Raw genomic sequence first — 27335 nt, forward strand, 5'->3', positions numbered from 1 at the left:
AACCAACCATAAATATGAAGACACAGACAGATGAAAAGTATAGAAACAGAGAAAGCTGCACTAGGCTTTCAAAAAAAAGCTGAAGTAGCTATATTAATATCAGGCAAAAGACTTAAGAACAAGGAAAATCAGGGCTAAAGAAGGCATTACATAATGAAAAAGTGTCAATTCTCCAAGAAGACATAACAATGTTTAATGTGTTTGCACCCTAAAAAAGTGTCAAAATACCTGAAGGAAAAACTGACAGAACTGCAAAAAGAAACAGACAAATACACTATTATAACTGAATACATCAACATCCCTCTATTAGTAATTGACAGATACAGCAGGCAGAAACTCAGTAAGGATACAGTTGATTTGAATAGCACCATCTATCAACTGGATGTAATTAACATTTATAAGTTAATATATCCAACACAGCAGAATATACAATTCTCCCTAAGCTCACACAGGGACATTCATCAAGATATACCATAACACATTAATAAATATGAAATGATAGAAAAATCACATGAAGTCGCTCTTAGACCACAACAGAATTAAACTAGAAAATCAGTAACAGACAGACAGGTGGAAAATCCCAACATACGTGGATTATTAACACACTTCTAAATAGTATGTAGGTCAAGTCTCAATATAAAATTTAAAATATATTAAACTAAAGGAAAATGAAAAAACATACAAACTTGTGTGATGCAACCAAAGCAAAAATTAGAAGAGAACTTATGGCATTGAATGCACAAAGTTTTAGAAAAAAAGAGAGATCTAAAACCAAACACCTAAGCTTCCACCTTAGGAAACAAGAGAAAGAAGAGTAATTGAAGCACAAAGCAAGCAGAAAATACAAATAATGAAAAAGCAAAAATCAGTAAAGCTGAGGCCTAGCTGGTGTGGCTCAGCTGGAGTGTCATCCTGTAACCAAAAGGTTACAGGTCAGATCCCTAGTCTGGGAGCATATGAGAGGCAGCCAATCAATGCTTCTCACCCACATCAATGTTTCTTGCTCTCCCTTCCTCTCTCTCTAAAAAGCAATGAAAAAATGTCCTTAAGTGAAGATAAAAAAAATCAATGAAGCTGAAAATAGGAAAAGAAAGAAAAATATCAATGAAATTAAAAGCTAGATGATTCAAAAGACCAAAGTGACAAACTTCTAGCTACAAAATAAAGGAAAAAGAGAAATTGCTAATATCAGAAATGAAAGGAGTACCACTATTGACTACTGGATAGTAAAAGAATAAAAGAATATTATAAACAACTCTATTTCCACAAAATTGTAAAAGATGAAATGGACTAATTGCTTAATAGACACAAACTACCAACACAGAAGGAAAAACAGGATCTTCTGAATAGGCCAATAACTATTAATAAAATGGAATTAATAATTAATAAGCTTCCAAAAAAGACAGTAACAGGTACAAATGGTTTCACTAGTGAGTTTATTAAACATTTAAAGAAATAACGACACCAATTCTACAATTTTCTTCCAGATCCAAAAGCACAGGAACACTTCCTAACTCTGAGGCCCATTACACGAATACCAAAACCAGATAAAGACATTACAATAAAGAAAACCTTCAGTCCAACACCTCTATGAATATAGATGCAAAAATCGTCTCAATGAAATATCAGCAAATCAAATCTAACATATACAATAATTACACACATGATCAAACAGGACTTACTACAAGTATGCAAAGCTGTTTCAATGTTCAAAAATAAATTAATAAAGCCCATCATATCAACATCACACTCAAAAAGTACATATCAACAGACGCAGAAAAAAGCATTTCACAAAACCCAAGAGCCACTCAGAATTTAAAATCTCAGCTAACTAAAAGTAAAGGGGACCTTACTCAAATTGATACAGAACATCTACAAAACATACACAGCAAACAACAGTGAGAAATCAGATGCTTTGCCCCTAATATCAGGAACAAAGCATTCCCATTCAGCACCATACTGAAAGTTCTAGCTAACACAATAAGAATGAAAAGGGAAATAAAAGTAATCCAGATTAAAAAAGAAAAAAACAAAACTGGCATTGTTCACAGATGACATGTTTCTCTTTGTAGAAAATCTGAAAGAATCCACAAAAACTCTCCTGAAACTAATAAATAATTATAGCAAGATTGCAGGATGTAGGGTTAATACACAAAAGTCTACTGTTTTCCTATATACCAGCAAAGAACAATTGGAATTTGAAAGTAAAACATATATATCATTTATATTAGCACCTAAAAAAATGAAGTCCTTAAGAATAAATCTAACAAAATATGTACATCTACATAAGAAAAATTACAACCTCTTACAAAAGAAATCAAAGAAAATTTTAAATAAATAATGGAGAGATATTTCGTGTTAATGGATACAGGGCCCAATATTGTTAAGATACCAAGTTCACTCCAACTTGATCTATACTTTCTTCCCAGTCCCAAACAAATCCTAGCAAGCTATTCTGTATTTTCTAATTCATGTAAAGTTTTCTAAAGTTTATATGAAAAGACCAAAAGACAGAACAGCCAACACAACACAGAAGCATAGAGTTGGAGAAATGACAGTGCCTGCTTTCAAGACCTATTAAGAGCTACAGTAATCAAGACAGTGTGGCAAAAGAACATACAGATCAATGAAATATAATGTAGAGTCCAGAAATAGACCCAAACATGGTGAACAAACAAAAAATAAAGACCTTACATCTTTCACAAAAATTAACTCAAAATGGACCTTAGACCTAATTAATAATAAGCATAATGATAAAGCTCCTAAAAAATAACACTGGAGAAAATCAAAGTGATGGATTTGATGATGACTTTTTAAGTAAAACACCAAAGGCACAATCCATGCAAGAAAAAATTGATAAGTTGGACTTTATTAAAGTCTTTCTGCTCTGAAACAAGCGCAGATGGGGAGAAATTATTTTCAAAGCACATATATGATAAAGGCCTGTATCCAAAATATACAAAGAACTCTTAAAACTCAAAAATAACAACCTAGTTTTAAAACAGACAAGAGATGTTCAGATACCCTATCTAACAAAACATGTTAGATGAAAAACATATGAAAAGATAGTATCATATGCCATTAAAGAACTGCAAGTCAACAGTAATGAGATACCATTACATACCAACTAGAATGGCTAAAATAATAATTAAAAATTTTGACAGTACCAAATACAATTGAGGTTGCAAAGTAACAGGAACACTCATTCATTCACTGCTGGCAGAAATGCCAAATGGTATAGTGACTTTGGAAGACAACTTGGCAGTTTCTTACAAAGCTGAACAAAATCTTACCATAAAATCCAGCAATCATATTCCTAGGTATTCACCCAATTGCATTGGAAACATGTCCATACCAAAATCTTCACATGAATGTTTATAGCAGCTTTTACTCATATGTGCCCCAAACTGAAAGCAATCAATATGTTCTTCAATAGGTGAATGGATAAACTGTGGTACATCCACACAATGGAATATTATTCAGCGATAAAAAGAAATGAGCCATCAAACCATAAAATGATATGAAGGAATCTTAAATGAATACTGCTAATTGAAAAAATTAAATGACAATCTGGAAAAGGCAAAACTACAGACATGAAAAAGAACAGGGCCGAAATTTTGGGGGGAGAAGGGAAAAATGAATAGGTGAAGCAGAATATTTTTAGGGTGGAAAAACTATTCTGCATGGTTCTGTAATAATGAATATATAATACTATGCACTTGTCAACCCTATGGAACTTGACACACAAAGAATAAATCTCATGCATGCAAATTAAAAAAAAACACACAAAACAAAACAAACAAACAAAAAACTCCAGGAGATTAGAGGCTTCCAGGAAAGAATGCAAACTGCGACAAGAGAATCTGACTGTATTACAAATGTAAGAAACAGCCTTACCAAAAGCAATGGGAAAAGGTGCTTACCTAACTCACTTTGTAAATGTAGTGTGTGAAAGGACAAAGCTTGTACCATTTGCTATCGTGGCAGCATTTGCCAAGCAGGTCTATGACCTTATTAAATATGACTGCCATTTTACTCTTCTGAGCTTATGTCCCCAGGACTGGAAAAATTACTGGAAGAGCAAGAGAATATGACTAACCACACTCCACAGCCACAGGCAAAAAAAGATAACACTGGAGCAAACTGCAGCTTCCGTAAAACCAACAGAAACCTCCTGTGTGGCAACAGCCCTAATAGCCTCTTGGCTACACAACAGAAACCACCCTCTCGCCTTCACCCTTTATAATCCAATAAAAGCTCAAAACCCCAACCCCTCACAGCCAGTGTAATTCTCCACACCTGGTTCCTTTCCTCTCTTGGAAAGGGAAAAAACTTTGCTCTCTGTACTTTGTGAATTCTTTCACAGCCAGTATCAACAGCCACCTTAACAGTATGTAAGTCTAAAGGCAAAAGGAATTGTATGTGAGCACCTTCCCCCAATCAATCAAATTGAGTCCCACAGGGTACAAATTAACAACTCTGATACCGCTACACACACATACACTAGAATTGAACAATTAAGTAAATACTTGGCAAATGGTTAGAACCAGCTTTCTCACAGATCCAACAACACAGGAAGAACCTAGAATTATCAATTAATCGATTCGAGTACGAGTCATCAGTAGGAATTGGTTCATGTTTAACTTTATTGCAAGTGGTTACACATAGAAATATTTATAGCTAGGTGTATTTATATATAGGTTACTATACATACATATGTTTTGCTTTATCAGCTGAGAGGTAATGAAAAAAAGAAGCAAGTAGCACACCTAACACCCAAATCTTGGTTTCTGATGTTACTACCAATAAAATGGACCAGAGCTCTATGGAGAAATGGGGCAGGAGTCCAGAATGAATGAAATGAGTGTGAGATGAGTCTGAAGCATCATGTAGTACCAGAAAATAAACCAGTGCTTAAAAAATAAAAAATCCACTGATGGGAGTTATGTCAAAGGGGCACAAGAATCAATTGAAAAAGCTTCCAAAAGCCAAAGCAGGAACAATGTGAGCAACAAAATAAACTAGTATTCAATTATAACACAAAGAATAAAATAAATGCCCATGAGTCCAAATGGATATAAATTACTGAAGAAATTAATAAATGGAAGAAAAGACAAAATCTATCATACAGAAGAATTCTAAATAAATTATGTAGATATTCCACCCTTATAGGAGGAGAGTATAATTCCCCACTCCATGTGTGGGGCTGCATATAGTAACCTCCCTCCAAAGAGACAGTACAGAGAGAGGGAAACAGAGCACTTTACAGTACAGAAACCATACAAACACTCTTCAGCCAGATGATCAAGATCAAAATCAACAGTAAAAAAAAAAGTCATACTGATAGTATGTGCCCTTCACATGTGATGAAAATGGCACTTTACCTCTTTGATCTTCCTGCCAAAGCCCTATAACCCATCTTAATCATGAGGGGGTAAAAAAATAACACAAGTTCCAATATACCTACAACAGTACCTACAATATACCTCGGTACTCCTCAAACTGTAAAAATTATCAAAAACAAAGTCAGTCTGAGAAACTGTCACAACCTAGGAAACATGACAATAAAATGTCACAAAGTATCCTGACATAGAAAAAGAACATTAGGTAAAAACTAGGGAGATCTGAATAAACTATGGACTATAGTTAATAATGTATCAATGTTGGTTAACTAACTGCAACAAATACATCATAGTAACATAATATACATGTTAATAATAGGAGAAACTGCTGAGGAATATATGGGAATTCTGCACCATCTATTCAATAGTTCTGTAAATCTAAAAATGCTCTAAAAAACTAACTCTATAGTTAAAAAGAGAAAATGACAAAATACACATGAGAGAAAATGAAAAACTACTTCTGCTTATAGACCATAAGATTATATCTAGAAAACACCAAAGAATCAATGAGAAAATACTACAAACAGAATTTAGTTTTCAAAAGATATCAAGTTAAACTACAGAAATTAGAGCCTCAAGCATAAAAATAAAAAGCAATTAGAAGATACAAAACTGAAAGAAGACCCCACTTACAATGAAAACAAAATAAATTAGGTATAAGCTTTTAAAATGTTAAAAAAATCTTCTAAAATCAAGGCTCATCATCATAAAGAGGGCAATTCTCTCCATATTAGTTTATACATTTCATTTATCCCAAATTACCAAGGTTTTTTTTCCTGAAACTAGCCAAAAATAAAATTGATGTAATTCACACAATAGTTTACATTAAAAAAGTAAACCAGCTCACAAAACCTGAAAAAGAACAAAAGAACACTAAAGAAGAACTAGACCCTACCAGATGTTAAAGAATATTATAATGTCTCTATAATTAAAACAGTGGGGAATTTATGCATGAACATACCTTTGTGAACCAAATAAAACAATTAAAATAGAAATTTATAAAATTTAATAAATGATCCAGACAGCACCACAAATTGATGGGGGAAGTATGGAATTAATTCAATATAATAAATTATGTTGATACAACTGAACTGCCATTTAGAAACAACAAGATTAGACTTATACCTCATGCTGTATACCGTGTTAAAGTCCAAAATGATCAGTTGTGGTCAAGATGGAGGTGTAGGTGAACACACTTCGCCTCCACACATAACTACAACAAAAATTACAACTAGACAAAATAAATGTCACCCAGATTCATCAGAAAATTGAGTTGTATGGAAGTTCAACCACCAAGAATTTAAATAAGCCACATTCATCCAGACGGGTAAAAGGGGCAGGGACACGGAGAGGCACAGAGAGGCAGCAGAGTGGATGGTCCCACATTTACGTGTGGTAGATAAAAATTGGGAGGGATACCTTGGGAGCAAAGGATAACTCAGGAGTCAGTGATCACAGCCCCATACCAGACTACACAGCCCAGAGTTCCAGCACCAGGAAAATAAGTCTCCATAACTTCTGGCTGTAAAAACCAGTGGGGATTGAGGTGATGGGAGAAACTGCAGGTTTCTCAGGAGATTCCTCTTAAAGGACCCACACAGGTCTCAGGACTTACAGAGACCCATCCCTTCTAACCTGTGAAATAATAAATGTGTATCGTTTGAAGCTGCTAAGTTTGTGATAATTTGTTATGGAGCAACTGATAAACTAACACAATGTCCTCTTATTGATGCATTTAGAAATATTTAAGAATCAAATAATCTTATATTCATTTTATATTCATCTTAAAATATATCAGAAGAAAGAAAAAGAGGTGGGTGCAAATAGATTTTTTTAAGTCAGGCAAAAATGTTGATAGTTGTGGAAGGTGAGAATATTAGTATTCATTTCTCTCTATTGCTGGGTATGCTTGGAAATGTTCATTAAAAGGTTTTTTCAAAAAATGAATTAGTGAAGTAATGATGACAGCAAACACACTGTTCTTAGGAGTTTAGCTGTACAGGGAAACAGATAAATGGGATGTGTGAGATTAAGGCAAAGTTTTTAAAAATTAATGAAAGTTGGTCTAATCAGCGTTGAATTAGGGCAGGAGTAGGAACCAAATGGTGGATAATGTAGGAAAGAAGAGATAACTGAATGAAGAAATATGGAATAGGATCCAAAGTATAAGTGAAAGAACTAATCCAAAATGATCTCTCTCATTTTAACAAAAAGATGGAGAAAATTAAACACAAATTTTATAATCCTTAGTGTAACCTGGGCATATAATGACATCACTTTCATTGACAAAAAAACTTACATTAATAAAATCTAAAATTGGTCATATTTCTAATATACTCTAGTCACACAGAAAATATGGATGGATGTATTAAGATATGGACTCTAAATTTGGCTCTAATGTTTACATAATAAATGACGCTGATTAAGCTACCACACTCTTACTGGCCTAAGTTTCTACATTTCAAAATTACTACCTACACTACACTCTTAAGAGTCCTCATTGAAAATTACAGATGTCAATGGCCTAGCAAACAGTAGGCATTTGCTTATCAACACCCAGAGCAAAACTCAAGTCACCTTATTATTACCAAGCACTTGAAATGTTTGAGCCTGAAGCAATCATCTCCAAGGATTCAAAGCACTTTGGGATCACATACTCGTGTACACACTCCGCACAAATAAAATACACAACCACTGGGAAAAAGAAAATGGCAACAAAATAAACAAACATTGCCATATAGAATGGTAAGACAGGAAGCTCTCACTAGCCAAAAATAAAAAAGCTGGCTGATGTGGTTTGGGGTCTCCAAAAATCAGAAAAATCTGCTGACACAGTCATATAAAAATAGTCCTCATTTACTGAGTATCTCAGAGGGCTTGAATAATAATCTTCTCTAAAAATAAACAACCAACCCTTAAGAATATATTTCAAAAGTAAAAATTGCCCTTTTCTACCTAAAGCAAAAACCATTAAAGTTGGACATAATCTGGAAAAGGTTGCTTAACATGCACATTCTTCAAACCTCAGACAAAATAACAATATATGCCCAGGGGAATTAGAGAGATTTAAGATACCAAACTCTTTCCAAGCACCCTCAAAGACTTCGTTTATATGTAATTAATTATATGAAAATAATCACGATCACCTTGTTACTAAGCCAAGTCAAGTTCTCAAAATATCTTTGTTAGTCAAATTATCTTAATTTGAGTTACTATATGTATAATGGGAGGTGGGGGAGTACATTTATTTAAAAAACTATTCTGTAATTTCAACATCTTGCTATTATCCTGTGCCAAAAAGGCCTTAATTAAGCATCTAATCCTCTCATTTTGTATGAAAATAAAAGGCTACAGAAACTTAATGACTGATCCAAAATTACCAATTAATTGGTGGCAGAACTGAGTTAGAGCCCAAGTCTCCTTGCCCTTGTTCATTGTTCTCCCTGTACTACACTGTTTTGATTTTTTGATATTTTCCTTTGTATCGAACCTGTCCCCCACAGCTTAATGCAATAACTTAAACTGTACCTATGGAGAGAGGACAAATGATTATTAATTAATCCAAAGCTGTTCATTTTGTGAGAATTCTCCCCTTATCTTCTTAACAGATATCTTCAACCAAAGCCTTAAGTCCTATGGCACAGCATTTTTCAGTGTTCCTCAAAGATACTCCAAAGGATCTACATGCATTTAACTAACAAAAATATTTTAAAAATGCAGAGGTATTATAGACCATATATTACCATATTGGATATCACCTGCCACCAAAAAAACACACCTTTTTACCTTGCTTTTGTGCTAGCTTTGGAGTAAAGTTTCTTCTGACGTCTCTGTATCAAAAAGAACTTTTCAAAATATGTCACTGATTTATTTGGCTGTAATTGTATGCTGGTCTTTAAAAAATTAAGTTCTACATATGTCTGTTCACGTAAAATTCACAATTCACAACCATAACATAATAGTTGGATAAGGCCCAGGACGTTTGGTTCTAATATTCTCCTCAAAGATTAATAAGATATGTCATATGGCAAGTCACATTACAGATCATTGTAGCATAGAATATAAATTTGAAGTGCTTTACTGACTTTTTAAATTATTACATGGAATGTGCAATTTGATGATAGAACTTTGAAAACAAGGTTATTACAGATAATCAATTTTTCTTAATCAACTTTCAGACAACTCCCACTTATGTACCTTATACACTTATTGCTCTCAGCCTTTCCTTTACCAAATTCAGAATGTTCATCAGTTGATAAACCAATAATTTAAGCTACTGGGTCAGCCAAGATCCTACATGCCAACATGCCCCACATGCCAGCCAACATTATGTTTCCAAAGCACTGCAATCTTTATAGCTCAGTGTCCATTTTTTAGAATCCTTAAAATATTTTATCATAGTTCTATTATTTTATAATAATGAATGGAAAAGGAAAACTTAAAAGCCTGATGGTAATATTAATTTGACTGACACAATATTGGGTATCATCAGGTGATCCAAAAGAAGAGAACTTCAGACACTAAGTAGTCTTAACCAGCATAAATATAAATGAAACGCTAAGAAAACAGTTAAAAGATCACATCAGAAGCTAAAGTATAGGTGTGCCAACTAGGGATTTGTTCATTCTCACCTCTAAATTAATCCTTTTTGTCTACTCTTTCGAAAATGAATTTGGGCTCTTTAAGTATTTTTCCTTTGCCAGCTGGCACAAGCTAAGCTTTGTCAGCAGAGGGGGCAGGAGAGTCACCTCAGGAAATAAGGGGTGTTTTTGCTCCCTTGTTCAGATATGCTTGCCCAGAACACTCCTGTACTACAGATGCTTCTGCAGCATCCTGCTCTTGCAGCACATACAGCTTCCTCAAAGTGTCCATGTGAGCAACTTTCCTAGCACCAGGCTTCTACATCAGAATGTATAATACTCATGGGTATATTTTCAGTCCCTTCATATTTAGTGTGCCTTTTCAAATTAATGTCTTCAATCTTTCTTCAGCTCAGAGAAATTTTCCTCTATTTTTTTTATTTCTGCCTTCTCTATTTTTTCCAACATCTTTCTAGGCCTACTATTAGGTAAAAAGTGCAGGGCTGCTATATATTGTTGCACAGCTTGCACTTTGCACAGGAAGAATCCACTGAGTAAAAGCTGAAATCCAACCTGTGTCCCACTTAACCAAGTCCTACATCATGGTCAAAAAGCATCATCTGTTCATTAAGCCATATGTCATGAAAATGAGAAAGTGGACCTTCTGAATCAAGGCTAGCTACCATGTCTAAACTTTTCACTGATATTTTCCTTAACTTTTTCTATGTGTATGTATGTAACTATAGGAAAAATAGAGGTAATATGTCCATAACTAGAGAAAAAATTTTGTTTTTGTGAAACTTCATCACAAATCTAGCATTTGATGCCTAGGCCCAAAAAACACATTATTTTATGACCTAGGGGCATCAGGATTTTTAAAAGCTCCCCAAATTATCTGAATGTGCAAATAAGACTGAGATCTACTTCTGTCACTTAATGGTACTCAAGCTTTTCTGCTCAAATACTCCCTAGAATAATTTTGCAAATCTATGCATATTCTCCCCATTTTTTAAAAAGGCAAGCAAAAATATCCATAGCTTACAAATGTAAAAGTTGTATTCTTGTGTATTCTAAATATTGTCATTTCTAATAAAGCTGCTATATATGTTCTTTCAAAAGTATCAATAGAATAGAAATACCATCATCTATTTTTAAAAATGTATAAGCCCTTTCTATATGTTCAAAAATTTATATTATTCTTGTTTTTCCTTAAACTCACTCCACAGAATTTTGACTAATTTAATATTCTTTTATACTGAAGGGTCTTTTCTTTTTCACTCTATATGACTTTTCTGGGGAAATAAGAAGAGTAGAATTTAAACTTTTTTTTGTTTTTAACCATAAGATTCTAAGCAATTAAAAATTTTCTTCCAGATACTATTATCAATATCGTAAGTACACTGTTAACCAAAACAATATAAATATATATATAACAAACTTTGACTGATAATAATTATAGAGTAAAGTGATATTAGAATGATTCTCAGAGATATGGGCAAAACTTTTTTGAAATAATTTCATATATATAGATGAGTATCACTGCTATCATAATGGGGTCAGCCTGAAATCTATACCGATCTCATTTTTATAAATGTATACATTCAAAACCTTAATCTCACAAATAAATACATGGAAGGAATTTGTTAGTACTGTTCCTTAATTTTTTGGCTACCTTCTGAATTATATGCAAAAAATAACATCAGCTATTACTAAAAATTACTTTTTATGATCTATCAACAGACAAGTTGATTGCGCCCTCCTTTTGTTTGAAAGAACTGAGAACCATCTATTGTGAAAAAGGAGTTTTCTTTTTTTTAGACATTCCCTTTCTCAACTTCAATACCAACTTTCAGATTTGTCCCTTTGTGCTGGAAGTTTTTACCCCCCCATAGAACAGATAATGACCTCGAAGGACTCTTACAGTCATGAAACAGAAAGTATTAAAATGGCCAGAAGCCTTTGATGTGCAGATAAATCACCTGAGGTTCTTGTTAAAAATCCACATTATGACTCAGTAAATCTGGGGTGGGTCTGAGAGTGCATTTTTTTCTAATCCTCACCCAAGGGCATGCTTATAGATTTCAGAAAGAGAAAGAGAGAAAGGGAGAGAAACACTGATGTAAGGGAGAAACATCGACTGGTTACCTCTCGCACACGCCCTAGCTGGGATGGAACCCACAACCGAAGTATGTGCCTTGACTGGGAATCAAACTGGAGATCTTTCAGTTTATGGGACAACGCTCCAACCAACTGAGCCACACCAGCCAGGGCTGAGGTTCTGCACTTCTAATAAGCACCAAGTAATGACAGTGTTGCTGGTGAGTGGACCACACTTCTGAGGAGAAAGGCCCTAAACCACAGGCAAGTTCCCAAACAAATCAATTTTTAGGAGTGATTACACAAGAATAACAAGATACAGTAAACTGAATCCCTTATAAAACTATTTTTGCCTATATACTTCTTGAAAAGTCTATACATGTACTCCCAAGGATAAGTATGCCCCAATTTGAAGATTTCTAATCAAAATGAGCCAGTAAAAATTCAAAGTGCTGGCTCTTAAGAGTGTTTAAATTTTTAAATTCTAAACGACAGACTTTATTCATATCTCTTCTCTATTTAAAATCCTTTCATGGCTCCTCACTTCCCAAAAAGTAAATTCAAACTCGCTAATGCGGGGCATTAAGATCCTTTATAATTTGTTTATGATTAAACAAGCAAATCGTACATACACACACGCCTCTATTTTTTTTCTTGTTTAAAAGTAACATTTATTGGTTAAAATGAAATAAAATTTAAAACCTTGGGCAACACCAAACAAAAAGCCATTAAAAGAATAAAAATTGACACAATAACTACAACCCAGAGATAATTACTATTAAGACTTTCGTAAATTTTCTTGCAGTTTTTCCATATGCACAAGCATCCAAATGGGGAGAGGGGAGAAAAAGAGACATTTTAAAAATGACTAGGATTAAACCATTTAATCAGGGTGGTGGTTTTTTTGTCCTGTGGTTTCTTCTTAATATGCCATTATATCTGAAGCATTTTCTCTACAGCACTTAAAAATATTCTAAAACTTACCATTTTAATAGCAGCCTAACAGCCCATCATAATTCAACAATACCCCCAAAACAACTGTTCCATTATGTCCAGTAAATCTCAAAACAACACATCTCTGTCAATATTTGCTAAAGGATTAATTTGCAATCCATGTAATATATTTTAGATAATATAAAAATAAGCACTGCCCTAACTGCTCTGAAAAAACAAACAAACAAAAAAAACACAGGTTAGAGTACCATAACATTTTTCAAAATATCTTACTTAATTTCCTTAAAGGAATGAAATAAAATTCAAAGAATTTTGCTTTCATTACACTTAAACATTTTGCACAAAGAGTGGAAAGTCTCCTAAATGCATTTGTGATAAGTGGATGCTTATTTCTAACATGTGTAATAATAAAGGAAGTATAAATAAATAGAAGAGTTCACTGACAAATATGGGCAGATTAAATATTAATTGTGCAGAGGTGAAGATGGCAAGTGACCCTGGAACATTAACACCAGCTGTGTTCAGTAAATAGTAGTACCTTTTGTAACATTGTAAAACTATGAAATAAATCTGAACAAAACTAAAAAGACTTACTTAAAGTATTAGTAAGTGGTGAATTTGGAGAAGTATGGGCAGGAATACCAGTCCACATATGTAAAGTCTAAGGAAGAAGTACCTAACCAATGACACAAGCTGTATCAAGTGCCTTGTATATAACTACCTGGGAAATGTCTACCTCCAATTATCACCCTGATTCCGATATGCTATACTAACCAAACAAGTCCCAAATGTTAACACACTTTTCTAACTAGGAGTTGCTGAATATGCACAAGGGTATGGATAAATTCCTATATGCAAAAAAAAAAAAAAATTGAAGAATGGTAAAATAAATTAGATCTTGAATACAAAGGAAGGTATATAGCTCATTTAACTCTTCAAAAAAGTCTCTCCTCTAGCCCTAACCAACAAACTCTATCCTCTGAATCTCATTTATAAATTTCCATAGCATTTTACTGCTTTTATTACTCATCTGGACTTAGCTTTTGCTACCTTCTCAATTGGATTATTGTATGTATCAACAGTTCATCACCAGAAATTCTTTCTTATACATTCAAATAGGTCTGCCTATGATCCAGGAGTTAGTAGGCACCCAATAATTTGTTTATGATGAAAATGGCCAAATATGTGAAAAGCCACAACTGCAACTTGAATACCACACTGTAAGTAAAAATATAGATTAAAACCAAACTTTTTCTTTAACCTGTTACCCACAGTAGCATTTTAGGTTGTAGAAAATGAAAACTGATAGATATAAAAGACTTAAACTTTCAGACCTAGAGCTACGAATTTTCTGATCAGCTGAAATTCTCTTAAGTTCTAGAAGAAATTAGGCTTATTCTATCAACCTGGAAGTTATTTTCTGCTCTTTTAAAACCTATGCCTCAGTTTCTTTAAGGAAAAAATTTATAAGCAACGTAAATTTCATAAATATCTTCCATTCAGAATTTCAAATGTAAACAAACTATATAAATTTTAAGGAAAAAAATACCATTTTTTGACTAACATCCCCAACACAAACTGCTCAGTAAACTATGTGTGAACCTACATGTGTACATATACATACATACATACACACAATGATACCCTAAAAGATAAAGATATGTTAAAAGGTAAAGACATGGAACTGTGGTAGGCCGTTAAACAGACATGAGCAGAGCAAGGAACCATCAGCCAGGTATAGAAAGTCACTGGGGCAGAAAGCCCAGGTACCTAGCAAAGGGCAAAACAGGGTTAGGACCTCACCCCCAGGGCTACCTTCCCTCTTCCACAGCATATCACTAGTCAAGTGGTTTAGCCCTGACCTTTCATATCGTTGGTCATGCGGTTCAGATCCTCACCTGACCTTTCCTCCTGGGGCATGTTGCTAGTCATGTGGGTTAGAGGGGAAGTTAAGAGACAACCAGAGAATACAGCCCTTAGGCATTAAGCACCCAGGACAAGGAAGTCCCATATCAAATATTAATACATTTAGGTTCAGTTGTGTTTCAGCTCCAGGCCCAGAAAAGCAGCAAAGCCAGACAAGGGACACCATGGCTGACAGTAGGACCAGCTGCAACAACTAGTGTTACCCCTTGCCCTGATGCCAACCAATCAGTAGAGACCATGATCCTGAAAGGGCACCCCTGGGAAGCTAATGAATATTTTACTGGGATTCTCTCCTGAGACCTCCAGATAAATATCCTCAAAACAGAGGACTCAGTGTGGCTCTCTCTGTGGAGCATGCCATGCCTTTCCCTCCTCCCTCCCCCTGGACATGTTTCCCTTGCCTCTCTTTCTCCTAAGCTCCAAGGCCCCTTCTTTTGCCTCTGTAACTTGTTTCCTGAAGCCCATTTCTTCCATGGCTCATTTCTTTTACCTCTATGCCTTCCTAAATAAACTTTCTCTAATAGTTTGAGTCTGGGCTGCAAATTCTTTCGTAACCAGAACTCAAGTACTGAAGCTGCTGAACTGAGGTCCCATCTGACTCTACCAGGCTAACAGGCTAGTGCTGTTTTTGCCACCATCAACAGAACCAATGCATATACACGTATTCTAAAGAAAAATAAATAAATAAAGATAAAGGACTAGCTAAACTGTCACAAAGTTCTCAGAGCAATAGACTTGAAATCAAGCAATTGGCTACTTAATTCCAGATGGTCACTTTCCTTACCTGGCTTCAATTCATGTGCATTAATCAGTTTGTTGACACTACTTCAATAACAAAAAAATTAACAGTCTGGCAATTCTTCAAACCATTAAACACAGAGTTACCATAGGATCCAAAAACTCTATTCTCGGGCATTTACCCAAGAGAAATGCAAACATATAACCACACAAAAATTTGTAGACAAATGTTTATAGTAGCATTATTCATAATAGCCAAAAAGTGAATACAACCCAAATGCCCATCTACTAATGAATGAACAAAATGTGGTATATAGATAAAATAGAATATTAGCTGCTATAAAAAGGGTGTTGAACTCATACATGCTACAATATGAATGAGCCATGAAAACAGTATATTAAGTGAAAGAAGCCAATCACAAAAGACTACATATTATATTATTTCATTTATAGTAAGTGCTTAGAATAAACAAATCTATAGAGATAGAAAGTAGATTAGTGGTTTCTTAGGGATAGGAAATTAAGCAGATGGGGGCACAGTTTTCTTTTTGATATTATAAAAATGCTCTAAAACTGACTACAGTGAGGATCACACATATTCTGTGAGTATATTAAAAACCACTGAATTGTATGTTTTAAATACTTGAATTGTATGACATATGAATTACCAAAATGTTGTTATATAAAAGAGTCAATTAACAAATATTTATATTCAAAGAACTGGAGGAAATTATCCCTATCCTAAAATTATTCAAAGTATTGGTATTATACTCTTCAAATAATTAAAAGCTACTAGGCAAATCTGTTTGTAATATACTGAGCTTTACAATTTTCAAGGTCTGAATAGAAACACTGCCTATAAGAATTAAAAATAACTTCATAGGAAAAACTTTTTAAAACATCAAGATAGACAGAAATTTTCTTCTGTTTCCAAGTCCTTCCAAACAGAATACTCCCCTTTGCCCCCAAAATAACCAACTTCATTTAAAATATTCTCATAAACTTCTGAAAACTATGAAAAACACAAAGATTTACAACACAGGTTTAAAACTTACTAATTATTTGATATTTTGAACATGCCCAAACTTCCATTTAAAAAAGAAAAGTAGTCAAAATGCCTAATTAATTCACTCATTTACTAATTTAACAAACATTATGCTGGACTACAATGACACAGGGGGAAATAATTCCATAGCCCCTGTGGCACCTGTGGTCTAGGTGGAGGGGGGATAGCTTTTAATCAAGTAATCATACACATGAATGTACACCTGTATGAAAGCATTTAACCCTTGGAGCAGGGGAAGGGATACCAGACACACTGGAGGGACAGGCTAAGACAGGGTTTTCTGAAAAGTAACATTTTATTTGACAGCTGAAGAATAAGTAAAAGTTAGGCTTTATGGCTCTTCTGATCAAACCACTTAAATCAAATGGGAAAGGAAAAAAGAGGGCAATGAGAAGAAGGGGTTAGGGGACATATCCAAGGATGCTTAAAATATTTGGTATTGCTATTTATACAAAACAGCATGCCTTAACAACAAATACATAGGTGATGACTATAATAAATATCAATCAGACCAAAGGAATGTAAGGAAATTTTTAAACTATTAAATACTAACAACATTTACAAAGCAACAATTAATACATTAGACCCAAGTACCTTCCTTCTAAATACTGTTGTAACATAAATATAATATTCCCATGAAAATTTTAGTAAAAAGGTAGATAATACAAAAATCCCATTAATAGGAAGGGAAAATAAGTGCATACTTTCCGCAAAGATTAAACTCTCAGTTTTTGGACTTAATAAATGAGTCTCAAAGGCAACTTATAAACCAACAAAACCGAGAATTAAAATAAGATTTAAAATTTTATTTTAATTCTGTCAATAAGTACTTAATACAATTGCTAACAAATAATGTTATGTTTACTCCATAATTCTTCTCAACAGATATTAGGAATAAGCAGGTAAAAGTATCAAAAGGCAAAACAAAGAAAAACACTGAGCAAAGAAATATGGGACTCAAGTGTTAGATTATTGCATTAATATAATCATGAGAAATTCATAATCTACAAGACATGGTAGTCTATTTCATAAGAACTAAACACAGTTTTCTGTGTCTTATTATGACAGAATAACCTGGAACAGAACAACATTCCCTCTTAGAACTAGACAGGCTATACAACATAGAAGGTATCAGAGACTTTCTCAGAAGCTAAGACACAACACCAAAAAACTCATTAAAGGGGGCTGCACATTCTTTGCAGCTTTCTCCCTCTCAGCTCATTCTTCTATTTCTTTAATGGCACAGAGAAAGTGACTGAGAAACCAGGAAAGGACAGCCACTAAAGGGCTGAAAAGTCAGCAGCACTTTTAGTAATTTCATGGAGCTAAGGAAACAAAATTTGGTAGCTGGATCTTGCCTAACATCCAGAACCTAAGAAGTCAAGATTCCATAATGAATGGAGGCAAAGAAGAACAAAGCTAACAACACTGTGTATTGATTTTTCCTCTTGAGGCATTTGTGGATTCGTAAACTGCATAGTGCAAGAGGCGAAAAAAGCCAGAAGAAAGCAAATGAAAAGCAAAGAGAAGCTTTTAGGACTCCCATGCTGCTGGAGAGACAAAGGCAGGAGAGACCCATTAAAAATCCAGTTCTCAGCTGAGTTCCCTGCAGGGTTACCAAAACTGGATAAACTAGAGGTTTACAAAACCTAAATCCCAACCTCAAGTCAGCTAGTTCTTGCCTATTAAAGTCATCTACCTCTCTTCTATCTACCTACCAGAAGATGATGATGATGATAATAATAATAATTACTAGACCAAACAAGATACTTAACTAAAAGGAAAAAGACAAGAGAAACAGACCTACTGGTGATCCAGATATTGAAGTTTTCAGACACAAACTTTACTACCAGGGGTGTCCCAACTCATGGCTCAAGGCCACATGCGGCCCAGAATGACTATGAAAACGGACCAACACAAAATCATAAGTTTACTTAAAACTTGTTTTGCCCATCAGTTTTCATCAGTTTGTGTATATGATGTGTGACCCAAGACACCTCTTCCTCTTCCAGTGTGGTCCAGATGCCAAAAGGCTGAATACTCCTGCAAGTTTAAAGTAACTTGATTGATATGTTCAAGAAAATGTGTGACAATATGGAGAATTTCACTGGAGAATTAGAATCTGTTGTTAAACAGAGAGAATATGGGGGGAAAGACTATCAACTAAAAATTCTAGCACTAAAAAACAGTATAGCTGAAAAAAAATAGATGGGATCAAAATCAGACTGGGCAAAGCTGACTAAAGAATTAGTGAGCTGGAACACAGGCAACTAAAACCTATGCAGAATGGGATAAGGAAAGAAAAAAAAACGATAAAAAAGACAGAAAAGCCAAAGGGACAGATGGGGCTTGACAAAATGTGTAATATAGATTTGTTTGGAGTCACAGAGGGAAGAGGAAAAAGAATGGGGCAGAAACAATACCTGAAGAATATCAAAATGTTTTCAGAACTGGTAAAGAGGAGTCATGCTACAAATACAAAGAACATCCCTGTGATCTTAGGAGGTAAGAGCTACATCTCTAAAATTAAAATGATTTTTGAGTGACTGAAAAACAGCAAATTCAGATCACCACAAGCAGCTGAAATGTAGCTTATCTACATGTAAAATATCACAAAGTCCCTGTATCGGGCCCAAAAATCATTTATTAAAAATCCACTACATTTACCAAAAAGTCAACGCAAATAATAGAACCATTTGCCTATCAGAAAAAAAAAATTACGTAATGTAAAACCTCAGCATTTGGTCAAGATAAAAAGTACTGCTCGGAGAAGAATCATAGGTTGATAAGTCACAAAGATTTAAGTCCTTTGTTGGCCAGGAAGTTCATTTGGTTTTTTCCATAATATGGCTCTAGTAGCACTTAGTTGTATTTAACTTCATTTGAAACAATTTTGTTAGATTGTATTGTGACAGCTCTCATATCAGCATTCATTTTTTTAAAAAACTTATCAAAACTGGTGAATTTTTGTGTAGCAGTTATAATACTAAAGATGGAAGAAAATACATGACATTTTCAGCATATTATGTTATTTTTATTATTTCAAGAAAGGTAAAAAACACAACTGAAACACAAAAAAGATTTGTGCAGTGTATGGAGAAGGTACTGTGACTTGACAAATGTGTCAAATGTGGTTTGCAAAGTTTCGTTATGTAGATTTCTTGCTAGATGATGCTCCACGGTCTGGTAGGCCAATTGAAGTTGACAGCAATCAAATCAAGACATTAACTGAGAACAATCAACATTATATCACATGAAAGATGGCTGACATACTCAAAATATCCAAATCAATAAAGTTAGTGCTGAAAATTAAAAATGTATCTTTCATTTTACAGAAAAAAACATACAGACTTTTTAGCCAACCCATAGGCTCCAGCTTTACGGATTCGATCTCTAGCCCTCCATCCACCTCATGATATTTTTTTCTATCATGGCTATCTTGATGTTTCTAAAATTCTAAGATTACCAGACTGATGATAACATTATTTTCAGTGGCCAGTAAGGTTCCCAAACAAAGCCAGTGTCTAATGGCAGTTTGGGGAAAGGGAAAAAAAGGAAGGGAAAGAAAAAATATGGCAAGTCCCCAATGCTCTGGGTTGTAGGAGCCTATGGGATTGTAAGGAATCCTCAAATTCATATGCGTAACAACCATTGTTTACAGACCAAATAAATAATCTCACAATGTGTCTTATTTTTCAAATGAGATTCATAAAATCAAAATCCAGCTCTGGCTGGTGTAGTTCAGTGGACTGAGCACCGGCCTTCAAACCAAATGGTCTCTGATTCAATTTCCAGTCAGGGGCACATGCCTTGGTTGTGGGCCAGGTCCCCAGTTAGGGGCCTGCGAGAGGAAACCACACATTGATGTTTCTTTCCCTCTCTTTCTCTCTCCCTCTGTCTAAAAATAAATGTAAAAAAAATAAATAAATAAATATTTACTACTCTGTAAACAATTTCAACAAACAGTTTTTACTTTAATATTATTAGACCTACTTAGGAAGTACCTTACTTACTTAACATGATTGTCAACACCAGTAATGATACAGCTGTAGCTGTTAGGATTTCACGACAAAAGTAAGGAAAGTCGATCCCTTACACTTCCTGTCAAACAAAGCTATAACATCCTTACTTGCAAATTAATAGAAGTTCAGTACTAAAAGAGTTTTACTATTTAGGTATGGCACACACCAACCCAGCAGACACAAAACTCTTTAACTCAAGCTTTGTAATACTCAACTATATTCCTTCAAAGGAAAAAGTTCAGATTACTCTTCCATTATAATAGTTTAGTGCTTTAAAATAAAAACTGTACTGCATTAAGTCAATGGACTATCATAAGCACTAGACACTGTAAATGAAAGTGTTTGAAAGTTAAACATGCATTAGATACTAGTTTATGAATATATTTGAGAAAATTTAACAGATTTCTCCAATTTCAAACAGCTGCCTTCTAACCCCAAAATTAGTGCTCTGGGGCCACGATAATGAAACTTAAGTCAGAGTAAAGTAGCCATCCCACTAAATCATTTCCTACTTGAAAAGTACTAGTAACTCAAATGGGGCTTGTGATATCCAAGTCTCACTCCTACACTAGAAGTTTAAGGAGTGAAATCCTGGAAGTAGCTTAACTCAAGACCAGGAAAATGTCTCCAGTTACTAGATCAAACACTGCCACCCAGTTCCCAACTGTCTGTGATCCTAACCTGGATACAGAAAAATGATGATTATCTTTAGGTTCAAGAATTTGTTAGCCCTGAAAATGAGAAGTCAAGTACCTAGGACCACATTTCACCTCCAGCTGAGGGCTAGCATGTGTGCCTGGCTCACTCTCAAAAGTTCCAATCAGCATCAATCAGGTCACAGCCATGCAGCAGCCATCAATAGGACACACAGGCCAGATCAGACCACAGGTCACTTGGCCCCCTTCACTGAACCAGACCTACTGAAGGCCTGACTGCCAACCCTTGGCCTGGTGAAGAGGACAATGGCCTGGCAGTCGAGTTAGAGTCTTCTAGCAACAGCTCCATTTTGAGTTTCTCAATAGATTTGACTAGAGGAGACAAATTTGAAAAAATGTGAAGAATTGTGTAAATGCAGGTGGAAAACTCTGAATATGCTTCACATATCTAATTGCTTCATTTTTCAGTAACATAAAAATGTATTATTTGTAATTTGTTTTGTTCATAAAATCATTCTGTGTTAGTGAGATGATGGTCCAGGGGGACAACTGTCACTTTTCTTCAGGGTCTGCACAGTTCCCTTAATCAGTTTCTCCGTATTTAAGATTGGAATTAGATCTCCTCCTCCCCTCAAAAATAAGTTAAAGATAACTAAACACTGTTTTAAAGTACTTTCGACATTTCCGATGATTTACTACAGAAAAACATGTAATATATTATGTATTATTGACCACATGTGCAATGATAGTAATGCAATGAAACGCTTTTTAACATCTATATTGGAGATGGAGACCAAGCCAGTGCTGAGTTCATTAAAGTTAGACTTTTCTGTCTATATTTGAGTTTCTGGGTTGGGAAATTACTCTGTGCCTATATAAATCCACGTACTGAGCCATAATATAATGGAACTCTTCAATAATGTCCCTGCTCACCCACTCCCTATCTTTTTCGGAACTATCAGCCAGGAAAAAAAAAAAAATGCGCCTTGCGAATCCTACAGTATCTCCCCACTTGCAAGAATTCGGATGGATTACACAACTTCTCAGTCTTCGTGACTCTTACACTCTTTTGGCGCTGATCACTTCTAATGACCACCCCCTACCCCAAAAGTCCTTGTCTCAGCTTTACACTTTGTTCCAGCAGCAACTGACCGGACTATCTGTCCCCGTCTCCGGCCAGCTCGGGCGACTTTAGATATCTCCACCAGTTTGTCCGTCGTCCGGACCCCCAAAGCTCCAACTGCTGCCCCACCTCCCTGAGCCGCCTGCCCCAAAACCCTCCTCAACCCCCAAACCCCGAACGCAGCATCACCGGCTCCCGGTGGAAGCGCCCCGAACCCGCCACATAACTCGCCCCTTCCCCGCGACCTTGCTTTCCCCACTCTAAACCCTCCCTCAGTCGGGGCCCTACGACGCACTCGGTGGCTGGACTGGCTCTGGAGGCCGCGCGTCCCCTCACCAGGCCCCGCCTGGGCCTCGCGGCTCGGCGCCTTCCACTGCCCGCCTGGCGCGGCCGAGTTTACACCGAAGAGTAGGGCAGCACCAGCTTAAGGCCCGGCACTTACTCAGGAAGGTAGGTGGAGGAGAAGGAGCTCCACTTGTGTAGGGCATAGGGTAGAAGCCGGCACTCGGGCGCCGCAGCAACAGCCCCGCCAGCCGCCATCTTGTCAGCACGGTAGCGGCCACCACCGACCGCCGGCCGCACCAGAAGGAGGGGAGGGGCGTGGCTTGACCTTAAAGGGGCCGCGGCCCACCTCAGCCGTCTGCGACCTCGATCTCGCCGCACCGTTACCGCTGCCTGGAGGGCTTAGACGCGCGCGGGTCCACGATTCTCTCCGACTTCCCGACGCCGAACCCTCCTTAATGACTTACTGAAACAGGGACGGGAGTGTGAGCACCTGAGGGGCGCCCCTGTGGGGCTTGGAGCGAGTGGCGCAAAGGACTTGTTTTACAAGCTGAGGTAAGGGTAAAGCCAAGAATATAATGATAAGAAATACATGGTAACTATGGGCAAGGAAGGGAAGGAACAAGAGAAGACAAACTTGGAGAAGGGACTCCTTTGCGACTTCAGAAACCACTGCCCTCTCCGAGTTATAAATCATGTCAGGACACAGCACTGAAGGGAACCGGAGTGGAATAGCTAATGTCCTTTCCCTCTGGAGTTGTCATGGTTTTAAGTGTCCTGTCCCCGTATTCCAGAGTCACAGTGGGACAGGAAAAGGAAATGCTCGCGTGTCCTCTCACCGTGTTCTGTGCCCTTCGTTGTAAACATTTGTTGTGAGCCCTTTCATATGAACCTTGTGAAATTGGCTTGCTCAGTCACGACATTCACCGCCGCCGCCACCACCCCAGAAAAATTCCTTAAGGAGTTGGGGTAACTGTGTGACATCAGTTTCCCAGTTGGTAAATCTGCCCGCTGTTAACTCTGCTAGACATTCAGCCCAAAAGTTCAGAAAGAGCGAGAGACAGTTTCAAGAAAAAGACCACGTAGGGAATAACAATCCTTGTGCCCTGAATGCCATATGGGCATCGTACCAGCTTCTTATCAAAAAAGGAACTCTTGCTCCAAATATCGGGCAGCTTTGATAATGCTCCCATTGCGTACCTGTTTGCACGTTTATCCCTTGGCTCAGCCATTGCAGTCACCACAGTACTTGTCACTCACTGTCTAAGAGATTCTATCCCTGACAGCCTGGACAGTATCTTCATCCCACCCGAGAAAGGAGAAAGTTACGCAGAGTTTCTCAGTGAATGACCAAGGGAGTCAAAACACCTCAGTAATTGTATTCTCTTCCCATCACAATCATTAACTTTGCTCAAACTCCCTGAAATCTTTTTCTGACTTGTTATTCCATAGGGGTAAACTTAGTAGTGGCCTCCACTAGCATAGCAGATCAAGGACGCTAAGTGCGTGCAGAAAGGCCACAGTATGTTAACCTTCAAAATCACACGTGCCTTCAGTGTTGCAGCATGTTGGAGCAGCATGTGTTCCTTGAGGGAACGCTATAACCCCAGTGACTCCAGCTGGGAGTCCAGAGACAGTGGGAGAGGCCACAGCTTCCTCCCAAAGATGAGTTGTGGGAATCTTTGGGGAAAAGAGACACTTTTAAGGGGAGAAGATTAAGATAATGACTCAGTGCAATAAGTCTGGGCCTCCACATTTGCTAATTACAGCTCTTACCCTAATGTCAGTAGAGTCCTTGATTTTTTTTTTCAGACATAGAGTTCCAGTGTATGAGTGATCTTAAAACAAAAACAAAAACATATAAGTCACTTCTTCCTACATGACTTTCTATAACTTTCAGCGACTTTCCACTCCTTCTGGGGAACATCAAAAAGCCTTAGCAGAGGCCTTTCATATCCAGCCTTGATCACCTCTCCAGCCTTCTCTCTCTCTCTCTCTCTCTCTCTCTCTCACTCTCCCCCCCCCTCCCTCCCTCCCTCCTCCTTTCTCCCTTGCACTCTTTACTCCAGCCTCACTGAACTAACACACTGAATTGGCTCCTATAAATTGTGTTCTCTCTGGCCAGGGCTTAGTTAGTGTAAGCCAAGCCAGGAATACTCTCTCCCTTTCTTCACCAGGCTTACTCCTGCTCATCTTTCAGATTATTTCATTCTGGAAAATCATTCCTCATCACTTATTTTGGGGTTAGATGCCATTTTCTACATTTCCCTTGGCACCCGGAGTTTCCCTCCTTATATTAGCTAACATTTCAAATACTTTAATTTCCTCTTTATTTCTCATTCTCTCTCCATAAACTTTAACTCTTATAAAGTTACAAGTGATTCATGTCTTGTTTATGGTTGTATCCTGAGTCCTGTTAGAGTGTCTAGCACATGGTAGATGTTCAATAAGTATCTCTTGAAGAATGAGTGGATTGTGTTAAAAGAGAACTTGGGCTACAAAGCAATAAGAATGCCTGAGCTTCTCAGACTGCAAACATTTGCCCCTGGGGTATGATAGCCACAGAGAATGTAAAGACTCAGGATAGCATGGCTTTCCTACAGCACAGGTTTTACAAATGGTAAAATAATTTAAAGCCCTCACATAGTAATGTAAATATGGATTGATGTGAGACTGAACCTAAAATTTATGTAAATGTTAAGAGAAAATAGAAAACTAAAGGAACTTTAAAATTTGCAGGAGTCTGCTAGTAGTTCATATCTCCTAGAGGTATACCTTTACCTCCTCTGCCTTTGGGGCATTACCTTAGGGGATGGTGTGTATTGTAAGGAACATGGGGAAGTCTAGAAATTGTCTGAAGCCACTTAGTCCCTCTAGTTCCCCCACACTTCAAAGATTGAAACATATTCATGGCCTCATGGAGAACTGGATAATAAATCATCATTTTGGGGGGATCAACAAGCAATCATCTTTACTCAACTTTTAATCCCAGTATGGTTCTCATAGTAAATACTTCCTGGAGAAAGTAACTGTATTTGGTTTGTCACCATTCAATATCTTTTCCTGCAAAAAAAAAAAAAAAATTATTGAGAGGCTGCGATGTGCAGGCCCTGTCCTAAATGCTAAGGAGACAGGGATAAACAGACGAGCCAGACGAGGACACAGCTTTCATGGAGCATACATTCTGGTAGGGCAACCTATAATAAATATAACAAATAAATTAACTGTATATTTCAGTTTGTGTATTTTAGGGGCTAAAAAGGGACCACCCTGGAGTAATATTTAGATTGGATAGTAAAAGAAAGCTTCTCTAAGAAGGTAATATTTGAGCTAATACCTATACAATGAGAAAATGCCAGCCACACATAAGCTGGGTAAAAAACATTCCAGACAGAGAGAAGAAGCCAGCACAATGGGCCTACAGCAGGAAAGGTGTTGGTGTGTTCAAGGAAAAGAAAGTGTGGCTGCAGCATAGTAATGGAGAGGGAGAGTGTTGTCAGAACAAATGGGGCCCTAACAGTCTTGGTAAGAAGTTATGACATGGAGATGTGAAGGGGAGACCTGTGAAAGGATTCAAGCCAAAGAGCAATAAAATTCACTTTATCTTTTGTAAAGATCACTCTGAAGAAGGAAAGAAAGAAAGAAAGAAAGAAAGAGAAGAAGAGAGAGGGAGAGAGAAGGGAATGCATTGGAAAGGAAAGGAAAGGAAAGGAAAAAAGGAAAAAAAAAAGAAAAGAGAGAAAGAACCTTGACTGCTGTTACTCAGAGCCTTATCTCGTAACCAAAAGGTTGCAGGTACGATTCCCAGTCAGGGAACATACCTAGGTTGCAGATTCAATCCCTTGTCTGAACACTTACAGGGAGGCAACCAATCAATGCTTCTCTCTCTCTCTTCCTCCTTCTCTAAAACCAATGAAAAAAAAATGTCCTCAGGTGAGGATTAAAAAAAAAAAATGGGTTAGAGAGAGGCAAGGTGGATTGAAGTAAAGGAGAATTGACAGGAGGTTATTATAGTAACCAGACCAGAAATGATGGTAGCTTGGACTAGCAGAGGAGATAGAAGTGGTTGACATATTTTGGAAGTAAAGCACTAGACTTGCTGATGGGTGGAGGGGGGAGCAGAGGGAGGGCAGAAAGAAAAGATTCCAGGATAACTCTTGGGTTTTGGGTTTGCACCACTATGTAGATAGTGATACTTTCATCGAGAGGGGAAGATTTGGGATTGGAACAGTTTCGAGCAAGAAGGAATCAAGGATTCCGACTTCAGTGTACTATATAGGGGATGCCTAATAGATATCCAAGTGGAATTTCCAGGCATCCAATGTGGGGACCCGTATTTGTCAGAATCTTATATCAAGCTACCTCATAGGCATGTGACCTTTTTCATATCTACCCAATCAATGTTTTTTTTTTCCTTCTCGCTTTGTCACTGATTCCTGGGTCAATGAATTTTTCTCTGAGAGGTAGAATCTCCATAGCTCCCAATACA

The 27335-nt window shown here is 36.7% G+C and overlaps 1 protein-coding gene across 7 annotated transcripts in view; it reads right to left on the bottom strand.

Annotated features, from left to right (window-relative positions):
* MKLN1 (muskelin 1) overlaps positions 1-27335 on the bottom strand; it is a 335011-nt gene that overhangs the window by 141847 nt on the left and 165829 nt on the right. Inside the window, exon 1 of one of the 7 annotated variants that reach the window (XM_045855613.1) lies at positions 23007-23135. The exons of the other annotated variants lie outside the window; for them this stretch is intronic. Within the exon in view, the coding sequence (XP_045711569.1) occupies positions 23007-23104 (98 nt within the window). The 5' untranslated portion in view covers positions 23105-23135. Of the gene's footprint in view, positions 1-23006; positions 23136-27335 lie in introns of those variants that run through there. 7 annotated transcript variants of the gene reach the window in all.

The sequence above is a fragment of the Phyllostomus hastatus genome, unplaced genomic scaffold (genome assembly GCF_019186645.2).
Source record: "Phyllostomus hastatus isolate PE091 unplaced genomic scaffold, TTU_PhHast_1.1 phas_scaffold_114, whole genome shotgun sequence".
Taxonomy (NCBI): domain Eukaryota; kingdom Metazoa; phylum Chordata; class Mammalia; order Chiroptera; family Phyllostomidae; genus Phyllostomus; species Phyllostomus hastatus.